At 38.6% G+C, this 21901-nt stretch overlaps 2 protein-coding genes and 1 pseudogene across 2 annotated transcripts; all 3 read right to left on the bottom strand.

Moving 5' to 3' along the window:
* Positions 1 to 1210: 1210 nt before the first annotated feature.
* Positions 1211 to 2124, bottom strand: LOC148215509 (olfactory receptor 14C36-like; annotated as a pseudogene).
* Positions 2125 to 9834: 7710 nt separating this feature from the next.
* LOC148215508 (olfactory receptor 14A16-like) lies at positions 9835 to 10749 on the bottom strand. Its single transcript, XM_088143048.1, has one exon. The coding sequence runs from the start codon at positions 10747 to 10749 to the stop codon at positions 9835 to 9837; it is 915 nt and encodes a 304-aa protein (XP_087999174.1).
* Positions 10750 to 19497: 8748 nt separating this feature from the next.
* On the bottom strand, positions 19498 to 20412 carry LOC148215507 (olfactory receptor 14C36-like). Its single transcript, XM_088143047.1, has one exon. The coding sequence runs from the start codon at positions 20410 to 20412 to the stop codon at positions 19498 to 19500; it is 915 nt and encodes a 304-aa protein (XP_087999173.1).
* Between the last annotated feature and the right edge of the window lie 1489 nt (positions 20413 to 21901).

Raw genomic sequence — 21901 nt, 5'->3', positions numbered from 1 at the left:
AATAGCTTGGATGAGACTGAATAATGCTCAAGCACATATCAATAAGATATCATCCTTGGTATACATATCTACCTACCCTCCTTCTCCAGGTGTTGGGCCAGGGAGCATGTGTTATCTCTTCCAATTTGTATCAAGTTGTGAGGCTTCTGAAAACAAATATAAAGTGTTTTTTCCTTTTTTTCTTTTTTTACAATTATGCATCATCCTAATTACACTTCTTGCCTTTTTCATTTCTTGTGGTTATCAAAAGGTTATATGAGATAGTGCCAGGCCACCCATCCTGCCAAGCCTGCCAGGGGTCTGGTCTTTTCAAAGCAATTTTAAGGGAAAGAAATAATACTCTTGAGCTAAAGTATGCAAGAACCAGTTTGGTGCAGTGGTTAAAGCATCAGGGTAGAAACTGGAAGACTGCAAGTTCTAGTCCCGTCTTAGACAAAAAGCAAGCTGTGTGACTTTTGGCCAGTCAATCTCTCTTAGCCCTAGGAAGGAGGAAATTGCAAACCACTTCTGAAAAACCTTGCCAAGAAAAATGCAGAGACTTGTCCAGGCAGTTGCCAGGAGTGAAGAATGACTCAAAGGCACAAAAGATCAAACTATGTGAACAAATTACCATTTAAGGAGAGAAGAGTTTTAGAGGCCAGTGTACTTTTGGAAAAGCTAAACCTTTAACTAGGTATATTATGTGCTAGCATTAGAGGGGAAGTCATTTTATACAAGAAAGCACAGCTTGTGAGAGTATTTACATATGCAAATATTTTGCACAAACTTATTGTGCAAATCTCTATATGAACATTTTTTTTCCCATGCATTCAAAGGGTTCTTAAAATAAGCCACATTTTTAAACCTCCTTGTCATTCCAATTGTTTTCGAAAATAGGATTACACCCTGATCCTCACTTCACTAAAGACCAGGAGTTGTCACCCTGTGGCATGCAAGAGGCTGCCAAACATCGATATTTCACATCTGTAAAGTTCATTGACAGTAATTAGGGAGGCAGGATATTTGCAGAGAAACTTCTGGTTTTCTATATTCTTCTTTCTATATATGGGTTCAGAGGTTGAATTTGTCTCCATCCCAGCTGAATCTCCCTTTATTATTATAATTTATTATATTTTATTATAACTTATTCCTTTATTCAGAGACATAAAGCAAAAGAAAGGAACATGAAAAATTGTGGTAAACAGAATAGAAACTGCATTAAAAGAAATTTTCAGAACCTCCAGAGTTTAGAGAGGACAAGTCTGATATTCTTATTTCTCATGCTATAGATGATTGGATTGAACAGGGGGGGAAGAAGGGAATACAGAACAGTCAACCCAAAATCTAAGTAAGATGGGGTGTTAGAGGGAGGTCTCAGGTAGGTAAAGCATCCAGTTAATAAAAACATAGACACTATTATAATGTGGGGAATGCAAGTGGATAAGGCTTTTGCCTTCCTTTTCCAGAAGGGATTCTTAGCACTGCCTTGAAGATCACGGCATAAGATACAATAATAAAAGTAAAACAACCTAGTACTGCAATGAGACTGGCCACAACAACTCCAGCTTCAATGAGATTGAAGCCAGAACAGGATAGCTTTAGCAAATGTGGAATTTCACAGAAGAATTGGTTGACCACATTAGAACAGAAAAGAATTGAAAAAGTGCCACTGGTATGCAACATTCCATAGAGGAGCCCTGTAACTCCCACTAGAACCATTATTTTGGTGCAGGCTTTCCAATTCATCACCATCTCATAGTGCAGTGGATTGCAAATGGCAACATACCGATCATAGGCCATGACTGTCAGGAGGGATAAATCAGAAGCTTCGAAGGAGAGAAAGATTAAGACTTGAGCAACACAACCAAAGTAAGAGATATGTCTGGTGCCCATGAGGGAATTCACCATGGATTTAGGAACAATGATGGAAACTGAGCCCAGGTCCTGCACAGCCAAATTCATCAGAAAGAAGTACATGGGGCTATGCAGTCGATTATCCAAAGCTACTGCAGAGATGATGAGAAGATTTGTTGTTATAGTTGCCAGATATAACACAAAGAACAAGAAGAAATGTAAAAGCTGCAGATACCTATTTTTTGAGAATTCCAGGAGCAAAAAGTAAGGCAATGTGGTTTGATTATCCATCCCTAACTTATGACTTAATTTAATTTCATTTAATTTATAAAGAGAGGTGGGAGATACAAGTAGATAAAACAGTGAACTTATAGATTGATACAAATTGAGGGCAGAATAGAAAAATGGAAGGAAAACAGAATCAAAGAATGGATGCACTACATTCCTGTGCCCAATGACAGCACTATTCATGTACTTCAATCCATCATTGATTAAAGACCTAACCATTAAGCACAACTTTTTTCTTCTTCCACTCCATTCTTTTCCTTCTTGCACTGGTTAAAAAGTTTGCCTAGGACTCGGAAGACCTTGTCAAGTCCATCTTCAGTGGAAGTTCTCTGGAGTTTTTGGACCAGTAAGTATTTCTTTCCACTCTTACGGAATTGTTACAGTGGTGGAAAATTACAGACAAAGCTCCCAAACAGAGAGAGCTCCTGAAGGAAAGACAGGATACAAATCTAGCAGAGAAATAAGAGAATTAATTGTTATGTCTTTTACTTTGCAAGCTTGAGGGCACAGACTTCCAATTGCATGAATTTGTGTAACACATCCAGAGCGAGAACAGACACACACACATGCACACACATACACAATAATTTTCTCAGCTGCTCTGGCAATGTTGTGGCTAAAAAAATAACTTAATACTTTAAACAAAGAAATATTCTTTGAAAAATATCTATATTATAGTACCTTAAAGTGCATGAGAATTTTACAAAAAAAAACCCCATTATTATTACATATAACATATTCACCAGGTGGTTCTTAAAATTAAAATATATGAGGAAAGCATGTATATTTATCAACAGAAATGAGAACTAAGGAAGACATCTTCATATTCTGGTCAGAATTCTCCAGTTACATTTCCTTATATTGAACATTTAGAAAAGATTTGAAAAGTAAGAGCAGTTTCACATGGGGACCAATTGCCATGGATGACAATGATTCATCTTCAGTGAAAGTTTCCAAGCAGGGGCTGGACGGTCATCTGTCAAAGATACTTTAATTTGGATTCCTCACCTGAGCAGGACTTGGATTCAATATTCTTGAGAGGCCCTTCCAACCCTGTGATTCTGTCAGACACTTCTGTGAATCTTGGTTGCCACTCACACTCTTCATAAAACATATGATTTGTAGTTTACATCTTTCATTGTTTTCTATTTTTAATGTAAGCTGCACAGTGACATGTTTTGATATACATGTCTAGCTAAACAAGAATGCGAACCACCACCCTTCAACGTTCATACCAAATAAGGAGATTTTCTCTTTCTCTAAATATGAATGAATAGAACATCAGCATCCTTTTAACAGAAATAGTGTTAACATTTATCACAAGTAATACATTTTTTTAAATTAACCATCTTTTATCCTTTATGTGCAAATGAACCTAAAAATAACTTTGACCATGCTAATTTATTACTAGTGATCAGTTCACTCATTTTTTTTCAATATTGAACATTTGTTTCTGAATTTCTGCAAACTGTATCTATCTCTATATGTAATCTGCACAGTCAGCAAGTTGAAGAGGGCCCTTCATGTTTAATAGGCACTTGATCTGTTGTTTAGGATGTATATACAACCATCACCCAGTGATAATCTTTTTTCTGATTCATAATACTTTCAATCTTATTTTTTAGACTTGAAATGTTTGAAAATAAATCTCACCTTGATGTCCCCCTTCCCATAACATATTCTATGCTAGTAGAGGACTAGTTCTAATATCATTTCATTAAATCCTTTCCTCAGTGTGAAAATTATAGAAGCAAAACTAATGTACAATCATGTAATGCATATTTAAATAAATGACAAATTATCTCAAGAAGAGAGGAATTGCTTTTCTTTCAAATGTCAAAGATACCTACGATGCTATACTGAGAATTTTTCTTCACAGAATTATTGTGTCTTCTGATGTACACTTTTTAGACGGTTATATGTTAGTCTTGTAATAGATGCCATCAAACTTTTGTTCAGGTGTATTTTCAGTGGAAAAGGCTGACTTTATATTAAGCAAGTTTATTAATCATTTTGTTTCCCTCAAGAGGCAGTTATGTAACATAAATTATACAATCAAAACAACAGGAAATAAAAATATCCTCACCTGAGTTCTTATGGATGTGATTAGCCACTAAGAGTCGGTATAATTAAGAATATTCTAGTACGAGTCATCCCACTGCATTATACAATCATACCTGATCTTACTGACAAAACTGAGGTTGAAGCTCACCAATACTCACTTTCCAAACTGAGAATTCAAATAAAGAACAAGTGAGAAAACCTGCCAGAAGTATGTTCCTGAAAAACATTTAATCACCTGGGAATTTATTTCATCTTTAGCTATCTAAATTGTTGGTTGTCATAATACCTTGTGATACCAATGGATTCCAGAACTTGATTATTCACAGTGGAAAGATATCCTGGGTATTAGATCTTCTATTCATTTAATTACTTGCCCATTTCCAGTATCGTGCAATCTTTTTTCTTATATTGCCCCAAGAATTCATGATGTATTCTAACAGTGACGGAAGGAAGCCCTTCCTCCATCGTTAAGTAGGCAGTGGGGGTGCCCTGGGGGAGGACCGATATCTTCCTAATGAACTTGTTCTGACCTTTTTCCAGCTGAGCAATAACCTTTTCATCCCACCTCCAGATCTAAGCCCTATACATTATCTGGCCTATCACCTTGCCTTGGAATATTTTAATTGCATGGCTACCAGTTGCCATCCTTTAGAACAGAGAAATTTCAGAATACTGCCCGCTTTAGTTGTGTATTTGCACATTTCTTAAGGCAGCTAAGATACTGGCCACTAGTTTAATTCAATTAAATTGTAGCCAGAGCAGGATAGATTTAATAAATGCCCATTTTCATGTTATCAGTGACAGTACCTCCAAGTGACCTTAGAAAGGTATAATGCCCATTTGCACTGTCACAGTTGGAGCCATGGAGACTATACAGGTTGTATTTAAAGGCCAGATTAAATAAGGAACCCCCTGCTTTGTTTAGCGTACTGTTCACTGATGATCAGGGCAGGTAGCATTCATCCTCTGGGCTTAGCTCACAAATTGGTTATGTTAACTTGTGATTGGTGGGTCTGTTTTTATCTTGGCTGCTGTTTCTATGTTTGTCTGGGTTTTTTTGTTTTTGTTTTTGTTTTTGTTTTTACTTCTTTTTCTTTTTTTATATTTTCTTTTCATATAATATAAAAACAATCTTAATAATATATAAATTCCAGAAAGAGGGAGAATTGGTGAATAACTCAGGGACCATTGTCAGGATGCTAACCACCCCCAGGGACAGTTAGAGCTTATATCATCCCATACACGCTGGCAGAGCCAGGTCTTTAATCCTTTCTGGAAAGCCGGGGAGGTAGGGTAGGGGCCTGCTGCACATCTGGGGGGAGAATATTCCAAAGGGTGGGGGCAACGGCAGAGAAGGCTCTCCTCCTGGGCCCCACCAGCTGACATTCTATCGCTGACAAGGGTCTGCAACATACCCTTTCTGCCTGACTAGGTGGGACAGGTGGATGGAATGGGGATGGGATGGTCCCTCAGGTAATATGGACCCATGCCCCGTAGGGCTTTAAAGGTAATAACCAAAACCATGAATTGGACCTGGAGGAAGACTGGGACCCAATGCAGCTCCTGCAGCAAAGGTGTTACATGTGCCATCCACCTAATATCATCTGTGCAGTTGCATTCTGAGCCAGCTGTAGCTTCCAGATACTCTTCAAGGGAAGCCCCATGTAGAGCGCATTGCAATAGTTGACCCAAAAGGATACCATGGTTGATGGTATTGAAAGCTACTGAGAGGTCAAGAAGAGCAAGGATGGATGCATTACCCGCATCCCACTCCTGCCAGAGATCATCCATGAGTGCAACCAATGTCATTTCTGTCCGGAATCCAGGCCTCAAACCTGACTGGAAGGGGTCCAGGTAATTCATTTCATCCAGTGATGGCTTCTTCAGGATGGGAAGCACCAGCGCCTTTTTAAAGGCCGCTGGAAATAATACCTCTCTTAAGGATGAATTCACCATTGCCTGGACCCACCCACATGTCACCTCCCGAGTAGCCTTAACCAGCCTTGAGGGACAAAGCTCTAGCTGGCAAGTGGTGGCATTGACTGTTCGGAGGACCCTGTTCACTTCCTTGGGTTCACCAGGATCAAACTGTTCCCAGATAACAGGGCAGGTCCATACCCTGGGCATCTCTATAGACCATGCCTCATTCTTGATATCCAACTGGGACTGGATGCAAGTGATTTTATCCACCAGATACCCAGAAAACTCCTCTGTGTGGCCCTGTAAATGGGCCACTCCCCCCCCCCTTTCTCAAAAGGGATCGGGTGATCTTAAACAGGGCTGCTGGGGACATTCTGCAGATGCAATAAGAGATGAGAGATACTGGTGTTTCACTGCTCTTACTGCTACAAGGTAGGCCTTAATCGCAGCTTTAAATTGTTATCAGTCGTATTTGGTCCTTGTTTTCTTCCATCTGTGCTCTAGACATCTCTTAATCCTTTTCAAGACCCTCAACTCCTCCCTGAAGAACGGGGAATGTTGGGTTTGATGTGTTAGGAGAGGTCACATTGGTGCAATCTTGTCCACGGCCTTGGCTCCTTTCAAATTCCAGGCAGAAGCCAAGGCCTCCACTGGACAGTGTGGAATATGATTTATTCAGTGAATCCTGGGACCCTTGTAAATGCTCATGAGAATATATCCACATGCAAATATTTTGCCCAAATATAACTTGTGGTTTGGCTTGTGAGAATATGTCCATATGCAATTTTTTTGCTCAAATTCTACTTGTGGTTTGGCTTGTCTGAATATATCCATATTCAAATATTTTGCACAAATACACGCTTTGGATTTTCCATGCATGAGCCTTTATGCTACAGAAGCAAAAGCTCACACCCCGTTCTCCAGGTAGAACTCCAAGTCACAATATTTTTAAGAGTGTGGGTACTCCCACTTTCATCTGAAAATGTTTTGCTAACATGTGGAACTCCAATGCTGCTAACTCCAGCTCTAAGCTTCTGCAAGAAGGCCGCTGCATAAAGATCCAAAATGCTGGTCAGCAACTCTAAGACAGTTACCATAGGTTCAGCCTCCATCTCAGCTCTGCCTTCTTCTGCTACTTCCCTTCAGCAGGAAAATGAAAGGAAATGATAAAAAGGTTCAATTACAGCAAATAGAAGAGAAAGCATCAATGAAAGAAATATTCAAATTTCCACAATTTAGATAGGACAAAGGTGATCTGGTTATTTCTCATGCTGTAGATGGTTGGGTTGGAGTGGAGGAAAGGAATATAGGACAGTTAATGCTAAATCTAGGTAAGATGGGGAGTTTGCGCCACACCTCAGATAGGCAGTGCCCCCAGTTATTGAGACCTAGAAACAACTACAAGGTGGGGAACACAAGTGGAGAAGGACTTTTGCCTTTTCTGTACAAATGGGATTTTCCACACTGTGTCAACGGTCATGACATAACTTACAATGATTAAAAAAACAACGTAACCCAGCAACGGCACTTGCCACAAAAACTCCAACTTCAACTAGATTGAAGACAGAGCAAGAGTTTCCTGCCAATTTTACTTTATTCAACAATAAATTATTCCACAAAGATTTGTTCTGAGATTCCCACAAATTGTACTTTATTCAACAATAAACCACTAATAATAGTTTAGTTTGATATATATAGCAAACTCTGGAAATACAATATCCCAAGCAATTTCTTCCATTAGATCTTTGAAGACTTCAAGAACCCTGTGAATCCATGGGGGAAAAAATTGTTCATACAGAGATCTGCAAAACTTTAATTTTTACTTTAGCTTTATCCTTGAGAGAATGCTGCCTTCCTTCAACAAAAGACAAAGGTTCATATAAATGTCTCCAGATGGAAGTATAATTAGAAAGACCCTTTTATGAGTAGAGGCACATTAGTTCCTGTCGCACTGAAATGTGAATAGGAGGTTCATGGATTAGTAAACAATACCAACACAAATAAAGGAAAACTTGAAAGAGTTTATTGAGCAAGCAGAGCAAAATAATAACTTGAAGTGCAAAGTATAATGTAGACAAGAAATATACACAGATAAGGAAGGCAAGAAAATGAGACAGCAACATTGAATAGAGGAGGATAAATACAGTGGAACCTTGAGTTACGAATTTAATCCATTCCATGACTCTGGTTGCAACTCGAATTGGTCACAACATGAGGCAAATTTTCCCATAAGGTTCAATGTAATTACCGTTAATTCGTTCCGGCGTCCGCGGACCATGCGTCAGGGGCAGAAAAACGGCTGCAGACCATGCGTCAGGGGCGGAAAATGGCCGCGGACCATGTGGCAGGGCAGAAAAACGGTCGCAGACCACGTGGAACAGGCGGAAAAATGGCCGCGGACCACATGGCATGGGCGGAAAAATGGCCGCAAACCACGTGGAACGGGCGGAAAATGGCTGCAGATCCGGTTCGCAAGTCGAGGCAAGTTTGGAAGTCGAGGTAAATTTTTGGGGCCAGAGCTGATTGTATCTCGAAAAATTCATAAGTAGGGGCGTTCGTAACTAGAGGTACCACTGTATAGGAGACAATCTTCTATCCCTTTAGCTGAAAGCCCCTCACCCTCCTCAAAGGAAGGTACTGGTATTGACTAGATGTTTCCAGGAAGTATATGGCACCTTTCCCAAGTAGACTTATACTGAGCCCCGAACGTTTTGGTGAGATTTCCATCCTTTATATTTAAAATATATATATATTAGAGGATGGTGTCATATATAAAACAAACCCTGGAAGTGGCTTTTGGCATTTCTTATCAGTAGCAGGGATGAAACTCAATAGTTCTCAAGTACATTTCAATAAGCTGTCATCCTTAGTATACATCTATCTATCCTCCCTTCTCCAGGTGTTGGATCAGGGTCGTGTGTTATCTCTTCCAATTTGTATCAAGTTGTGAAGTTTGTGAAAGTTTAGATAATGTTCTACTACACTTATGCATTATCCTAATGATACTTCTTGGCTTTTTCATTTCTTTTGGTTACCAGGCTAGAAACTGGAAGACTGTGAGTTCTAGTCCTGCCTTAGGCACAAGGCCAGTGGGGTGACTTTGGGCCAGTTGCTCTCTCTCAACCCTAGAGAGGAGGCAATGGCAAACCACTTCCCAAGCACCTTGCCAAGAAAACTGTAGGGACTTGTTCAGGCAGTAATGAGGAGTCAAGACTGACTTGAAGGAGAAAAATATCAAAGTGTCTGAGCACATCACTATTTAAGGATAGAAGAATTTTAGAATCCTGTGTACTTCGGGAAAAGCTAAAGCTTTAACTAGTCATATCATGTGCAAACATCAGTGGAGAATCCACTTTATATAGGAAAGCACAAGGAAAAATAGGCTACATTGTTTAAACCTCCTTATCATTACAATTGTTTTCCACAATAGCGTGACACCCTGATCCTCCCTTCACTAAAGATGAGGAGTTGTAATCCTGCAGCATGCCAGAGTTTGCCAAACATCCACATTTATCATCTGTAAAGTGCATTGACAGTAATTAGGGATGCAGGATTCTTGCTGAGCAACTTCCAAAGTTCTACCATTCTTCTGGATTAAGAGGATGGATTTGCCTCCAGCCCGGCTGTGTCTCCCTTTCTAATTTATTCCTTTATTCAGTGAACTAAAAGAAAAGACAGGAACATGCAAAACTGTGGCGAACAAAATAGAAACAACATTAAAGGAAATTTTCAGAACCTCCACAGTTTGGAAAGGACAAATTTTATATTCTTATTTCTTATACTATAGATGATTGGATTGAACAGGGGGGGAAGAAGAGAATACAGAACAGTCAACCCATAATCTAAGTAGGATGAGGTGTTAGAGGGAGGTCTCAGGTAGGCAAAGCATCCGGTTATTAAAAACATAAGCACTACTGTAAGGTGGGGAATACAGGTTGAAAAGGCTTTTTGCCTTCCTTGTTCAGAAGGGATTCTGAGCACTGCCTTGAAGATCATGGCATAAGAGACAATAATAAAAGTAAAACAACCTAGTCCTGCAATGACACTGGCCAAAACAACTCCAGCTTCAACTAGATTGAAGCCAGAGCAGGATAGCTTTAGCAAATGTGGAATTTCACAGAAGAATTGGTTGACCACATTAGAACAGAAAAGAATTGAAAAAGTGCCACTGGTGTGCAACATTGCATAGAGAAGGCTTGTAACTCCCACTAGAACCACGATTTTAGTGCAGGCTTTCCAATTCATCACCATCTCATAGTGCAGTGGATTGCAAATGGCAACATACCGATCATAGGCCATGACTGTCAGGAGGCAGAAATCAGAAGCTGCAAAGGAGAGAAAGAGAAAGAACTGAGCAACACAACCAAAGTAAGAGATTTGCCTAGTGTTCATGAGGGAATTTATCATGGATTTAGGGACAATGACTGAGACAATGCCCAGGTCCTGCACAGCCAGATTCATCAGAAAGAAGTACATGGGGCTACGCAATCGATTATCTAAAGCTACTGCAGAAATGATGAGAAGATTTGCTATTATAGTTGCCAGATATAAGACAAAGAACAAGAAGAAATGTAAAAGCTGCAGATGCCGATCATTTGAGAACTCCAGGAGCAAAAAGTAAGGCGCTGTGGTTTGATTGTACATGCTTAAAATATTACTTATTTTAATTTAACTTATACTGATGCACTTAGATAAAAAACAGTGAACTTACAGCTTGACACAAACTGAGAAATGTATGGAAAAACAGAAAGAAAAGATGCCAAGAATAAAAAGCGAAGCAAACATTTCAAAGAATGGATGCAGTACATTCGTGGGTACAATCACTGCACTATCCATATATTTCAATGCATTCTAGACTAAAGACTTAACCATTAACCACAACTTTTTTCTTCTTCCACTCCATTCTTTTCCTTCTTGCACTGGTTAAAATGTTTGGCTAGGACTCAGAAAATCTTGTCAAGTCTATCTTCAGTGGAAGTTCCTTGGAGTTAATGGACCAGTAAGTATCTCTTACTGCTGTTACAGAATTGTTATAGTGGTTGAAAATTGGAGACAAGGCTCTCATATAGAGAGAGTTCCTGAAGGAAAGACAGGATACAAATCTAGTAGAGAAATATAATAGAATTAATATGTCTTTTACTTTGCAAGCTTGAGGGCAGAAACTTACAATTGCATGAATTTTTGTAACACAGAAACACAAAGAAACATAGATATAGAGACACAGATATAAAAAAATTGTTTTATCATCTGCTCTGGGAATGTTGTGGCTGAAAAAAAGTCTTAATTCTTTAAACAAATAAATATTGGGTGACAAGTATGTATATAATTGTACTTTAAAGTATATGAATGGTACAAAAGAAAACATAATTCACATTTCATATTCATCAGGTGGCACTTAAAATTACAGTACACAAGGAAAGTATGTATTTTTATCAAGCCAAATAAGGAGGATATTTTCATATTCTGGTCAAAATTCTCCAGTTTACCTTTCCTTATAATGAACATTTAGAAAAGATTTCAAAAGGAAGAGCATTGATTTGGGGACCAATTGCCAAGGATGACAATGATTCACCTTCAGTCAATATTTTCAAGCACTCTCTGAATGGCCAATTTCAAAGATACAGTAATTTGGATTCCTCACCTGAGCAGGACTTGATTCAATATCCTAAGTAGCCCTTTCCCACCCTGTGATTCCATGAGATACTTCTGTGAATCTTGGCTGCCACTCACATTCTTCATAAAGTGTGTTACTTATAGTTTAGTTTTCTCATTGTTTCCTCTTTTTAGTATGAGCTGCACAGTTACAAATTGTGATATATATGTCTAGCTAAAGAACAACCACTATCTTTGAACATTCAAAAAAAAAAAAATGATTTTCTGTATCTCTGAATGTGAGCTGATACAACATCAGCATCTATTTAGCACAGTACGGTTAATATTTATCACCAGTAATACAATCTTTTAGACATTTACTGTCTTTTATCCTTCATGTGCAAATGAACCTAGAGATGACTTTGACATGCTAATTAACTTGATCAGTTCACTCAGTCCATTTTATTTCAATATTGAACATTGGTTTTTGAATTTCTGCAAACTGTATCTATCTCTATATGTAATCTGCACAGTCAGCAAGTTGAAGAGGGCCCTTCATGTTTAATATGCACTTGATCTGTTGTTTTGGATGTATATACAACCACTGCCCATAGATTCTCTTTTTTCCAGTTCATAATACTTTAAATTTAGCTTTTAGTGTCCAAAAGTTTGAAAATAAATCTCTCCTTCTTGTCTCCCTTCCCATAACATATTCTGTGCAAGTATAAGACTAGATTCAACTACCATTTCATTAAATCCTTTTCTCAGTGTGAAAATTATAGAAGCAAAACAAATGTACAATCACATAATGCATAGTTAAATCAATGCCAACTTATCTCAATAAGAGGGGGATTGCTTTTCTGTCAAATGTCCAATATATTTATGCTGCTATACATACTATTTTTCTTCATAGAATTATTGTGTCTTCTGATGTATGCTTTTAAGACTTTTAAATGTTGGTCCTGCAGTCGTTGCAATCAGACTATTGATCAGGTCTATCTTCATTGGAATGGTTTGACTGTATATTAAGCAAGCTTATTAATCATTTTGTTTCCCTGAAGAGGCAATTACATAACATAAATTATACAATCAAAACTAGAGAAAAGAAAAATATCCACACCTGACTTCTTATGCATGTGATGAGCCATTAACAGCTGATGCATATGGGAATTTTCTTCTAATAGTCCTCCCATTGTATTCTACAATTATAGATGACCTTACCAACAGAACAGGGGTTGAAGGTCACCTATTCTCACTTTCTACACTGAGAATTCAAGTCTAGATTGAGTGCAAAAACCTGCCAGAGGTATGTTCTGCAACAGGTTTAATCATCCTGGATTGTATTTTACAGTTAGTTTTCTAAATTGTTGGTTAAACTCTCCAATATTGTACCCTTTTCTAGTAGGACAGAGACTTTGTCTGACAGGGTGCTTGGAAGAGCTCCCTTTGAGATATGCCGAGGGCATGGTATCAAGATGAACGTTTGGATGATTGTGCTGCAGTGGCATCTTGATTGGCATTCATTTCCAAAAGCCTGTCTCTAATACTTCTTCTGTTCCAACAGCTAAACTTTCCCCAAGGTGGTAGGGAATACATTTGTAGGATGGGTGACATACGTTTTCTCCATTGGTTCCAAATTGTGCAATGGAGAAAACTGAGTTTGGCCAGATGGGATTCTGGAAGGCTTTCTAGTTGCTTAATGTGTCCCTACAATGCAAGATGTATTCTGACAGCAATAGAAGGTAGCCCTCCCTCCATCCTTAAGTAGGCAGATGCGGTGCCCTCAGGGAGGCCAAAAATCTTCCTAATCAAGTTGTTTTGGACTATTTCTGTTGGGCAATGACTTTCTCATCTCACCCTGAGATCATAGGCCCATTCAGCATCTGGGCTGTCAACTTTCCTTGAAATGTTTTATTTGCAGAGCCACCAGTTGCCCTCCTGTAGAATAGAAAGAATCAGAATAGCACCCACTGTATACTGGGCAGTTGCTAAGACAGTAGTTAAATGTGTTTTCCATAAAAAGGGCTTATGAAAGGTGATGCTCAGGTATTTAAAAAAGGGGCAGTGCTCTATTTTTTGGGCATTAATTGTCCATCTGTGTTTAATATTAGTTCTGCCAAAAACTAGTACCAGTTTTTTATTACAGTTTATCTTCAGTTTTTCCATTTCACATAAAACAGTGTGTCTGGCCAAAAATCTTCTAAAGCCAATCTCAGTGCAGGATATAAGAGTCATGTCATCAACACAGATAAACATTGAAATTTTTTGTCATTCTTCTTATAAACCTCTGGAAGAATTATATCCTCTCCAGGGGTTTTTCCAAGGGTCAATGTTGGAACCAGATGCTTACATTCAGATTTTGAGAGAGCTGGCCACTCTGATAGTAGGCTTACTGTGATAGATATTGTTATTGGCTCTTTGTATGGGCAGCTGTAAAAAGAGGAAAAATGTAGGTTCCAACTTTGTGCTGAGATGCATTCATGGGGCATGGTGGTTTGTGCTGAAACACCATTAGTCACCAATCTCCAAAATTTCCTTTTTTTTTTTTTTTTAATTAAGCTGAGGCCAAGTTCCCTCCATTGGTCCCTATAGTAGGGACCTATAGACTTCTCAGTCTTTAATAATTCCCAGTATTGGGATTAGAAATGAACCAATAACTGAATGAAGGAAACTGTCATTTCCCCTGTAACTCTCATCTGTAGCTTTCTCAGAGCTTGTCTTTTATTCCTACAGTCTTGGTCATACTAGCCCTTCCTTGTGTTATTCCTTCTAAGATGACAAGAACTGTAGTGGTCATCTGGGAACGTATTGCTTGAACTAAACATTTGAAATACATTGGAATTGGATTGCCATGAAAGATGCCTTGGATTCAGCATCTGTGGGATATTTAGAAAAGCAGTGATTTTCTCACTGAGGTTGGGGCTCCATCTGGGATGGTATTTAACCTGGGGGATGCCATCAATAATATTGCACCCCACAGGGGGGAGGGACTCATAAGCCAAAAGGGTCAGAATCAAGGGTAGATGATCACTCTCTGTTCTGTTGTGGACATCAAAGGAACTAGCCCAGGAAAGGAATGCAGGAGAGACCAGAATGTAATCAATGATACTGGCTCCAAATGAGCTTGGAAACATAAAATGTCCATTTGAAGTGTCGAAGTTGGAGCCGTGGAGACTGTACAGCATGTATTTAAAGGCCAGAATCAATAAGCAAACCCCTTATTTGTTTAGTATATTGTCCACTGATGATCAGGGCAGGTAGAATTCATCCTCTGGGCTGAGCCCATACATTGGTTATGTTAACTTGGGATTGGTGAATCTGTTTTTACCCTAGCTGCTATATCTAGGTTTCCTGTTTTCCTTCCGTTTCTGGTTTTATATTTTCTTTTAACACTCTAGCCACCCAGAGTCATGAATGAGGATGGGCAGCCTCAGAAATTGAAGTAAATAAGTAAAAAATGAAGAAGGAATAGATTCTTTGGGAAGAAGCAGAATTATCTCTGGAGCTTGCAAAAATAAATCAGGTTTGGGTATGGTAAGGGTTGAAGAAAACAGGGAGCAGGGAGAAAGGAAAGGAAGAAGTCGCAAGGAAAATGCACCCATCTCTTAGCCCAGTATTTTTCAAACTTGGCAACTTTAAGATGGGTAGACTTCAGCTCCCAGAATTCTCAAGAAAGCCATCAATTCTTGGAGTTGAAGTCCATACATCTTAAAGTTGCCAAGTTTGAAAAATGCTGTCCTACCAGAAAAACTAGTTGGGAGTTAGCACAAGATGGACCAGAGGAAGCATGAGGCTTTTTTCCATATTGAATTTGGTCCAACTCCGGGATAACTCTTCCCCAGTCAAAAGGGGAAAGGGACACCTTGGGGGTGCAGAGGATTCAGGCGATCCATTGACATGTTTAGCCAATGCACAGGGAGGGGCTGACAGCTTCATTGGTGATGAAACTGCCTGAATGATGTAGGTTTGGCATATGACTGTGAGGGACAAAAATGGGTGGCTACCAGTATTAAAAGAAAATATAAAAGAAATTGGCCATAGGAGGGAAGGATCAAACAGCTACAAAGACAGTGAAGGGAAATTTTGCCAATGGACTGGGGAAAGTTAGATTACTTGAATATATATTTGATTTTGAAATACTATACACCATTCTGTAAAGGGACTGCTCAAACTATTGCGCCAGAAACAATATGATTGGTGACTTCCTTATGGGACACAGAGTGTTTCAATATACCAAGTGTGATAATTCGTTAAAGTTATGACTGAACCTTTACAATACTGTTCTTTTTTCTTTATGATGTTTTTAGCGACGGAAGTAAAAGCTGTAAAAAGTTCACCAATACCCATGGGATACCTTCATAATAGATGTTCCAGCAGGAAAACAAAATCCTCTCCTAAGTGACTGTCCCTGACTGGAGGAAGATTTGTTAGCCAACTTTGTTAAAATAAACCATATTAGAGGTGAAAGGGATCCTGTCCGGGTGATTCTTTAAAAGAAATAGCTGCTGTGTAAAAGCAGGGACTATAATTAAAGTACTACTCCATTACAATGTTTCATGCATGCAATGCAATTCCTCCGGCCCCCCCAAATTACCCAAGAATTATGATTTATTCTCTGAATCCTAGGACCGTTGTAAATGCTCATGAATATATCCATATGCAAATATTTTACAAAAATCTAACTTGTGCTTTGACTTGTGAGAATATATCCATATGCAAATATTTTGCACAAATGTATGCTTTGGCTTTCCCATACATGAAAGGCTGCCTTAGTGCTACACAACTGCAAAGCTCACACTGTGCTCTCCAGATAGAACTCCAATTCACAATATTTTTCAGAGTATGGGGACTCCTACTTTCATCTGATAATGTTTTGCTAGGAAGGAAGGAAGGAAGGAAGGAAGGAAGGAAGGAAGGAAGGAAGGTAGGAAGGAAGGAAGGAAGGGAGGAAGGGAGGGAGGGAGGGACAGGAAGGGAGGAAGGAAGGAAGGAAGGAAGGAAGGAAGGAAGGAAGGAAGGAAGGAAGGAAGGAAGGAAGGAAGGAAGGAAGGAAGGAAGGAAGGAAGGAAGGAAGGAAGGACAAGAAGGGAGGGAGGGACAGGAAGGGAGGAAGGAAGGAAGACTTCTGCCAGCTTCCCACTACCAAAGTCAGTAGGGAAGCCAGCAGCAAGCTGCAAGTCACTCCCACTCCCGCTGGTTTTTGGACCTTCTTTCATTTTCTTTCTCTGTTGAGGTAAGGAAATATCTCTGAAACAATGACCCAACAAGTCACACATTGTCTAGTAATATTTAAGAGTGGGGGACTCCTACTTTCATCTGATAGTGTTTTGCTAATGTCAGAAGCAAGAGTCATTAACTTGTGGAACTCCAATGCTGATAAATCCAGCTCTAACCACCTGCAAGAAGGCCAATGCATAAAGATCCAAGATGTTGTCTCAGCAATTGAAAGAAAATTGCCATAGGTTTAGCCTCTGTCTCAGCTGTGCCTCCTTCTGCAATTACTTCCTTTCAGCCGGAAAATGAAAGTAGAAGATAAAAAAGTTCAGTTAGAGCAAATAGAAGAGAAAGCATCAAGGAAAGCAATGTTCGTATTTCCCCAGTTTAGACAGGACAAAGGTGATCTGCTTATTTCTCATGCTATAGATTATTGGGTTGAACAGGGGTCGAAGAAAACAATATCAGACAGTTAATGCTAAATCTAAGTAAGATGAGGAGTTTGAGGCAGGCCTCAGATAGGCAATGCCTCCAGTTACTGAAAACAGAGAAACAACTGCAAGGAGGTGAACACAAGTAGAAAAGGCCTTTTGCCTTTGCTGGATAGATGGGATTCTCCACACTATGCTCAAAATCATGACGTAACTTACAATGATAAAAATAAAGCAACCTGTCCCAGCAATGGCACTTGCTACAAGAACTCCAGATTCAACTAGACTGAAGTCAGAGTAGGAGATTCCAGCTGACTGTAATTTATTCAACAATAAATTATTCAAGAAAGATTTGTTCTGAGATTTGCACAAATTGTAGTTTATTCAACAATAAATCACTAATCATCATTTAGTGTGACATCTGAAACCATTTCTGGTAAACAATATCCCAAGCAATTTCTTCTATAAAGACTTTAAGAACCCTGTGAATGGAAAGGGAAAAATGTTCATGTACTGATTTGCACAATTAATTTGTGCAAAATAAATTTATATGGAAATATTCTCACAAGCTATAGCACAAGTTAAATTTGAGCAAAATATTTGCATTTGGAGATGTTCTCATGATCATTTACAGGGGTCCCAGGATTACTGCAAAGTAGACAAGAAACATCCATACATAAGGCAGAAAAACAAGACAGCAACATTCAATATAGGAGTATAAATATAGGAGAAAATCTCATATCCTTTTAGCTGAGAGCCCCTCACCCTCCTCAAAGGAATGTACTGATGTTGACTAGATGACTCCAGGAAGTATATGGCACCTTTCCCAAGTATATTTATACTTCAGTCCCCAAATATTTGGCAATTCGTCCATTTTTTGTACTGTTAAAGAAAGCATTTGGAGGATGGTGGCATAAATAACACAAAACCTTAATCTAGCTTATCAATAGCTTGGATGAGACTGAATAATGCTCAAGCACATATCAATAAGATATCATCCTTGGTATACATATCTACCTACCCTCCTTCTCCAGGTGTTGGGCCAGGGAGCATGTGTTATCTCTTCCAATTTGTATCAAGTTGTGAGGCTTCTGAAAACAAATATAAAGTGTTTTTTCCTTTTTTTCTTTTTTTACAATTATGCATCATCCTAATTACACTTCTTGCCTTTTTCATTTCTTGTGGTTATCAAAAGGTTATATGAGATAGTGCCAGGCCACCCATCCTGCCAAGCCTGCCAGGGGTCTGATCTTTTCAAAGCAATTTTAAGGGAAAGAAATAATACTCTTGAGCTAAAGTATGCAAGAACCAGTTTGGTGCAGTGGTTAAAGCATCAGGGTAGAAACTGGAAGACTGCAAGTTCTAGTCCCGTCTTAGACAAAAAGCAAGCTGTGTGACTTTTGGCCAGTCAATCTCTCTTAGCCCTAGGAAGGAGGAAATTGCAAACCACTTCTGAAAAACCTTGCCAAGAAAAATGCAGAGACTTGTCCAGGCAGTTGCCAGGAGTGAAGAATGACTCAAAGGCACAAAAGATCAAACTATGTGAACAAATTACCATTTAAGGAGAGAAGAGTTTTAGAGGCCAGTGTACTTTTGGAAAAGCTAAACCTTTAACTAGGTATATTATGTGCTAGCATTAGAGGGGAAGTCATTTTATACAAGAAAGCACAGCTTGTGAGAGTATTTACATATGCAAATATTTTGCACAAACTTATTGTGCAAATCTCTATATGAACATTTTTTTTCCCATGCATTCAAAGGGTTCTTAAAATAAGCCACATTTTTAAACCTCCTTGTCATTCCAATTGTTTTCGAAAATAGGATTACACCCTGATCCTCACTTCACTAAAGACCAGGAGTTGTCACCCTGTGGCATGCAAGAGGCTGCCAAACATCGATATTTCACATCTGTAAAGTTCATTGACAGTAATTAGGGAGGCAGGATATTTGCAGAGAAACTTCTGGTTTTCTGTATTCTTCTTTCTATATATGGGTTCAGAGGTTGAATTTGTCTCCATCCCAGCTGAATCTCCCTTTATTATTATAATTTATTATATTTTATTATAACTTATTCCTTTATTCAGAGACATAAAGCAAAAGAAAGGAACATGAAAACTTGTGGTAAACAGAATAGAAACTGCATTAAAAGAAATTTTCAGAACCTCCAGAGTTTAGAGAGGACAAGTCTGATATTCTTATTTCTCATGCTATAGATGATTGGATTGAACAGGGGGGGAAGAAGGGAATACAGAACAGTCAACCCAAAATCTAAGTAAGATGGGGTGTTAGAGGGAGGTCTCAGGTAGGTAAAGCATCCAGTTAATAAAAACATAGACACTATTATAATGTGGGGAATGCAAGTGGATAAGGCTTTTTGCCTTCCTTTTCCAGAAGGGATTCTTAGCACTGCCTTGAAGATCACGGCATAAGATACAATAATAAAAGTAAAACAACCTAGTACTGCAATGAGACTGGCCACAACAACTCCAGCTTCAATGAGATTGAAGCCAGAACAGGATAGCTTTAGCAAATGTGGAATTTCACAGAAGAATTGGTTGACCACATTAGAACAGAAAAGAATTGAAAAAGTGCCACTGGTATGCAACATTCCATAGAGGAGCCCTGTAACTCCCACTAGAACCATTATTTTGGTGCAGGCTTTCCAATTCATCACCATCTCATAGTGCAGTGGATTGCAAATGGCAACATACCGATCATAGGCCATGACTGTCAGGAGGGATAAATCAGAAGCTTCGAAGGAGAGAAAGATTAAGACTTGAGCAACACAACCAAAGTAAGAGATATGTCTGGTGCCCATGAGGGAATTCACCATGGATTTAGGAACAATGATGGAAACTGAGCCCAGGTCCTGCACAGCCAAATTCATCAGAAAGAAGTACATGGGGCTATGCAGTCGATTATCCAAAGCTACTGCAGAGATGATGAGAAGATTTGTTGTTATAGTTGCCAGATATAACACAAAGAACAAGAAGAAATGTAAAAGCTGCAGATACCTATTTTTTGAGAATTCCAGGAGCAAAAAGTAAGGCAATGTGGTTTGATTATCCATCCCTAACTTATGACTTAATTTAATTTCATTTAATTTATAAAGAGAGGTGGGAGATACAAGTAGATAAAACAGTGAACTTATAGATTGATACAAATTGAGGGCAGAATAGAAAAATGGAAGGAAAACAGAATCAAAGAATGGATGCACTACATTCCTGTGCCCAATGACAGCACTATTCATGTACTTCAATCCATCATTGATTAAAGACCTAACCATTAAGCACAACTTTTTTCTTCTTCCACTCCATTCTTTTCCTTCTTGCACTGGTTAAAAAGTTTGCCTAGGACTCGGAAGACCTTGTCAAGTCCATCTTCAGTGGAAGTTCTCTGGAGTTTTTGGACCAGTAAGTATTTCTTTCCACTCTTACGGAATTGTTACAGTGGTGGAAAATTACAGACAAAGCTCCCAAACAGAGAGAGCTCCTGAAGGAAAGACAGGATACAAATCTAGCAGAGAAATAAGAGAATTAATTGTTATGTCTTTTACTTTGCAAGCTTGACGGCACAGACTTCCAATTGCATGAATTTGTGTAACACATCCAGAGAGAGAATAGACACACACATACGCACACACATACACAATCATTTTCTCAGCTGCTCTGAGAATGTTGTGGCTAAAAAAATAACTTAATACTTTAAAAAAAGAAATATTGAAAATTTTGAAAATTTTGAAAATTTTCTATATAATAGTGCCTTAAAGTGCATCAGAATTTTGCAAAAGGAAACATTATTATTACATATTACATATTCACCAGGTGGTTCTTAAAATTACAATATATGAGGAAAGCTTGTATTTTTATCAACAGAAATGAGAACTAAGGAAGACATCTTCATATTCTGGTCAGAATTCTCCAGTTACATTTCCTTATATTGAACATTTAGAAAAGATTTGAAAAGTAAGAGCAGTTTCACATGGGGACCAATTGCCATGGATGACAATGATTCATCTTCAGTGAAAGTTTTCAAGCAGGGGCTGGACGGTCATCTGTCAAAGATACTTTAATTTGGATTCCTCACCTGAGCAGGACTTGGATTCAATATTCTTGAGAGGCCCTTCCAACCCTGTGATTCTGTCAGACACTTCTGTGAATCTTGGTTGCCACTCACACTCTTCATAAAACATATGATTTGTAGTTTACATCTTTCATTGTTTTCTATTTTTAATGTAAGCTGCACAGTGACATATTTTGATATACATGTCTAGCTAAACAAGAATGCGAACCACCACCCTTCAACGTTCATACCAAATAAGGAGATTTTCTCTTTCTCTAAATATGAATGAATAGAACATCAGCATCCTTTTAACAGAAATAGTGTTAACATTTATCACAAGTAATACATTTTTTTAAATTAACCATCTTTTATCCTTTATGTGCAAAGGAACCTAAAAATAACTTTGACCATGCTAATTTATTACTAGTGATCAGTTCGCTCATTTTTTTTTCAATATTGAACATTTGTATCTGAATTTCTGCAAACTGTATCTGTCT

The sequence above is a fragment of the Python bivittatus genome, unplaced genomic scaffold (assembly GCF_059951505.1).
Source record: "Python bivittatus isolate LINGU-HERP-01145 unplaced genomic scaffold, Pbiv_v1 ctg000470_np1212, whole genome shotgun sequence".
Lineage (NCBI taxonomy): Eukaryota > Metazoa > Chordata > Lepidosauria > Squamata > Pythonidae > Python > Python bivittatus.
The sequence above is the reverse complement of the archived record's forward strand: the minus strand, read 5'-3'. Positions and strand labels throughout refer to the sequence as shown.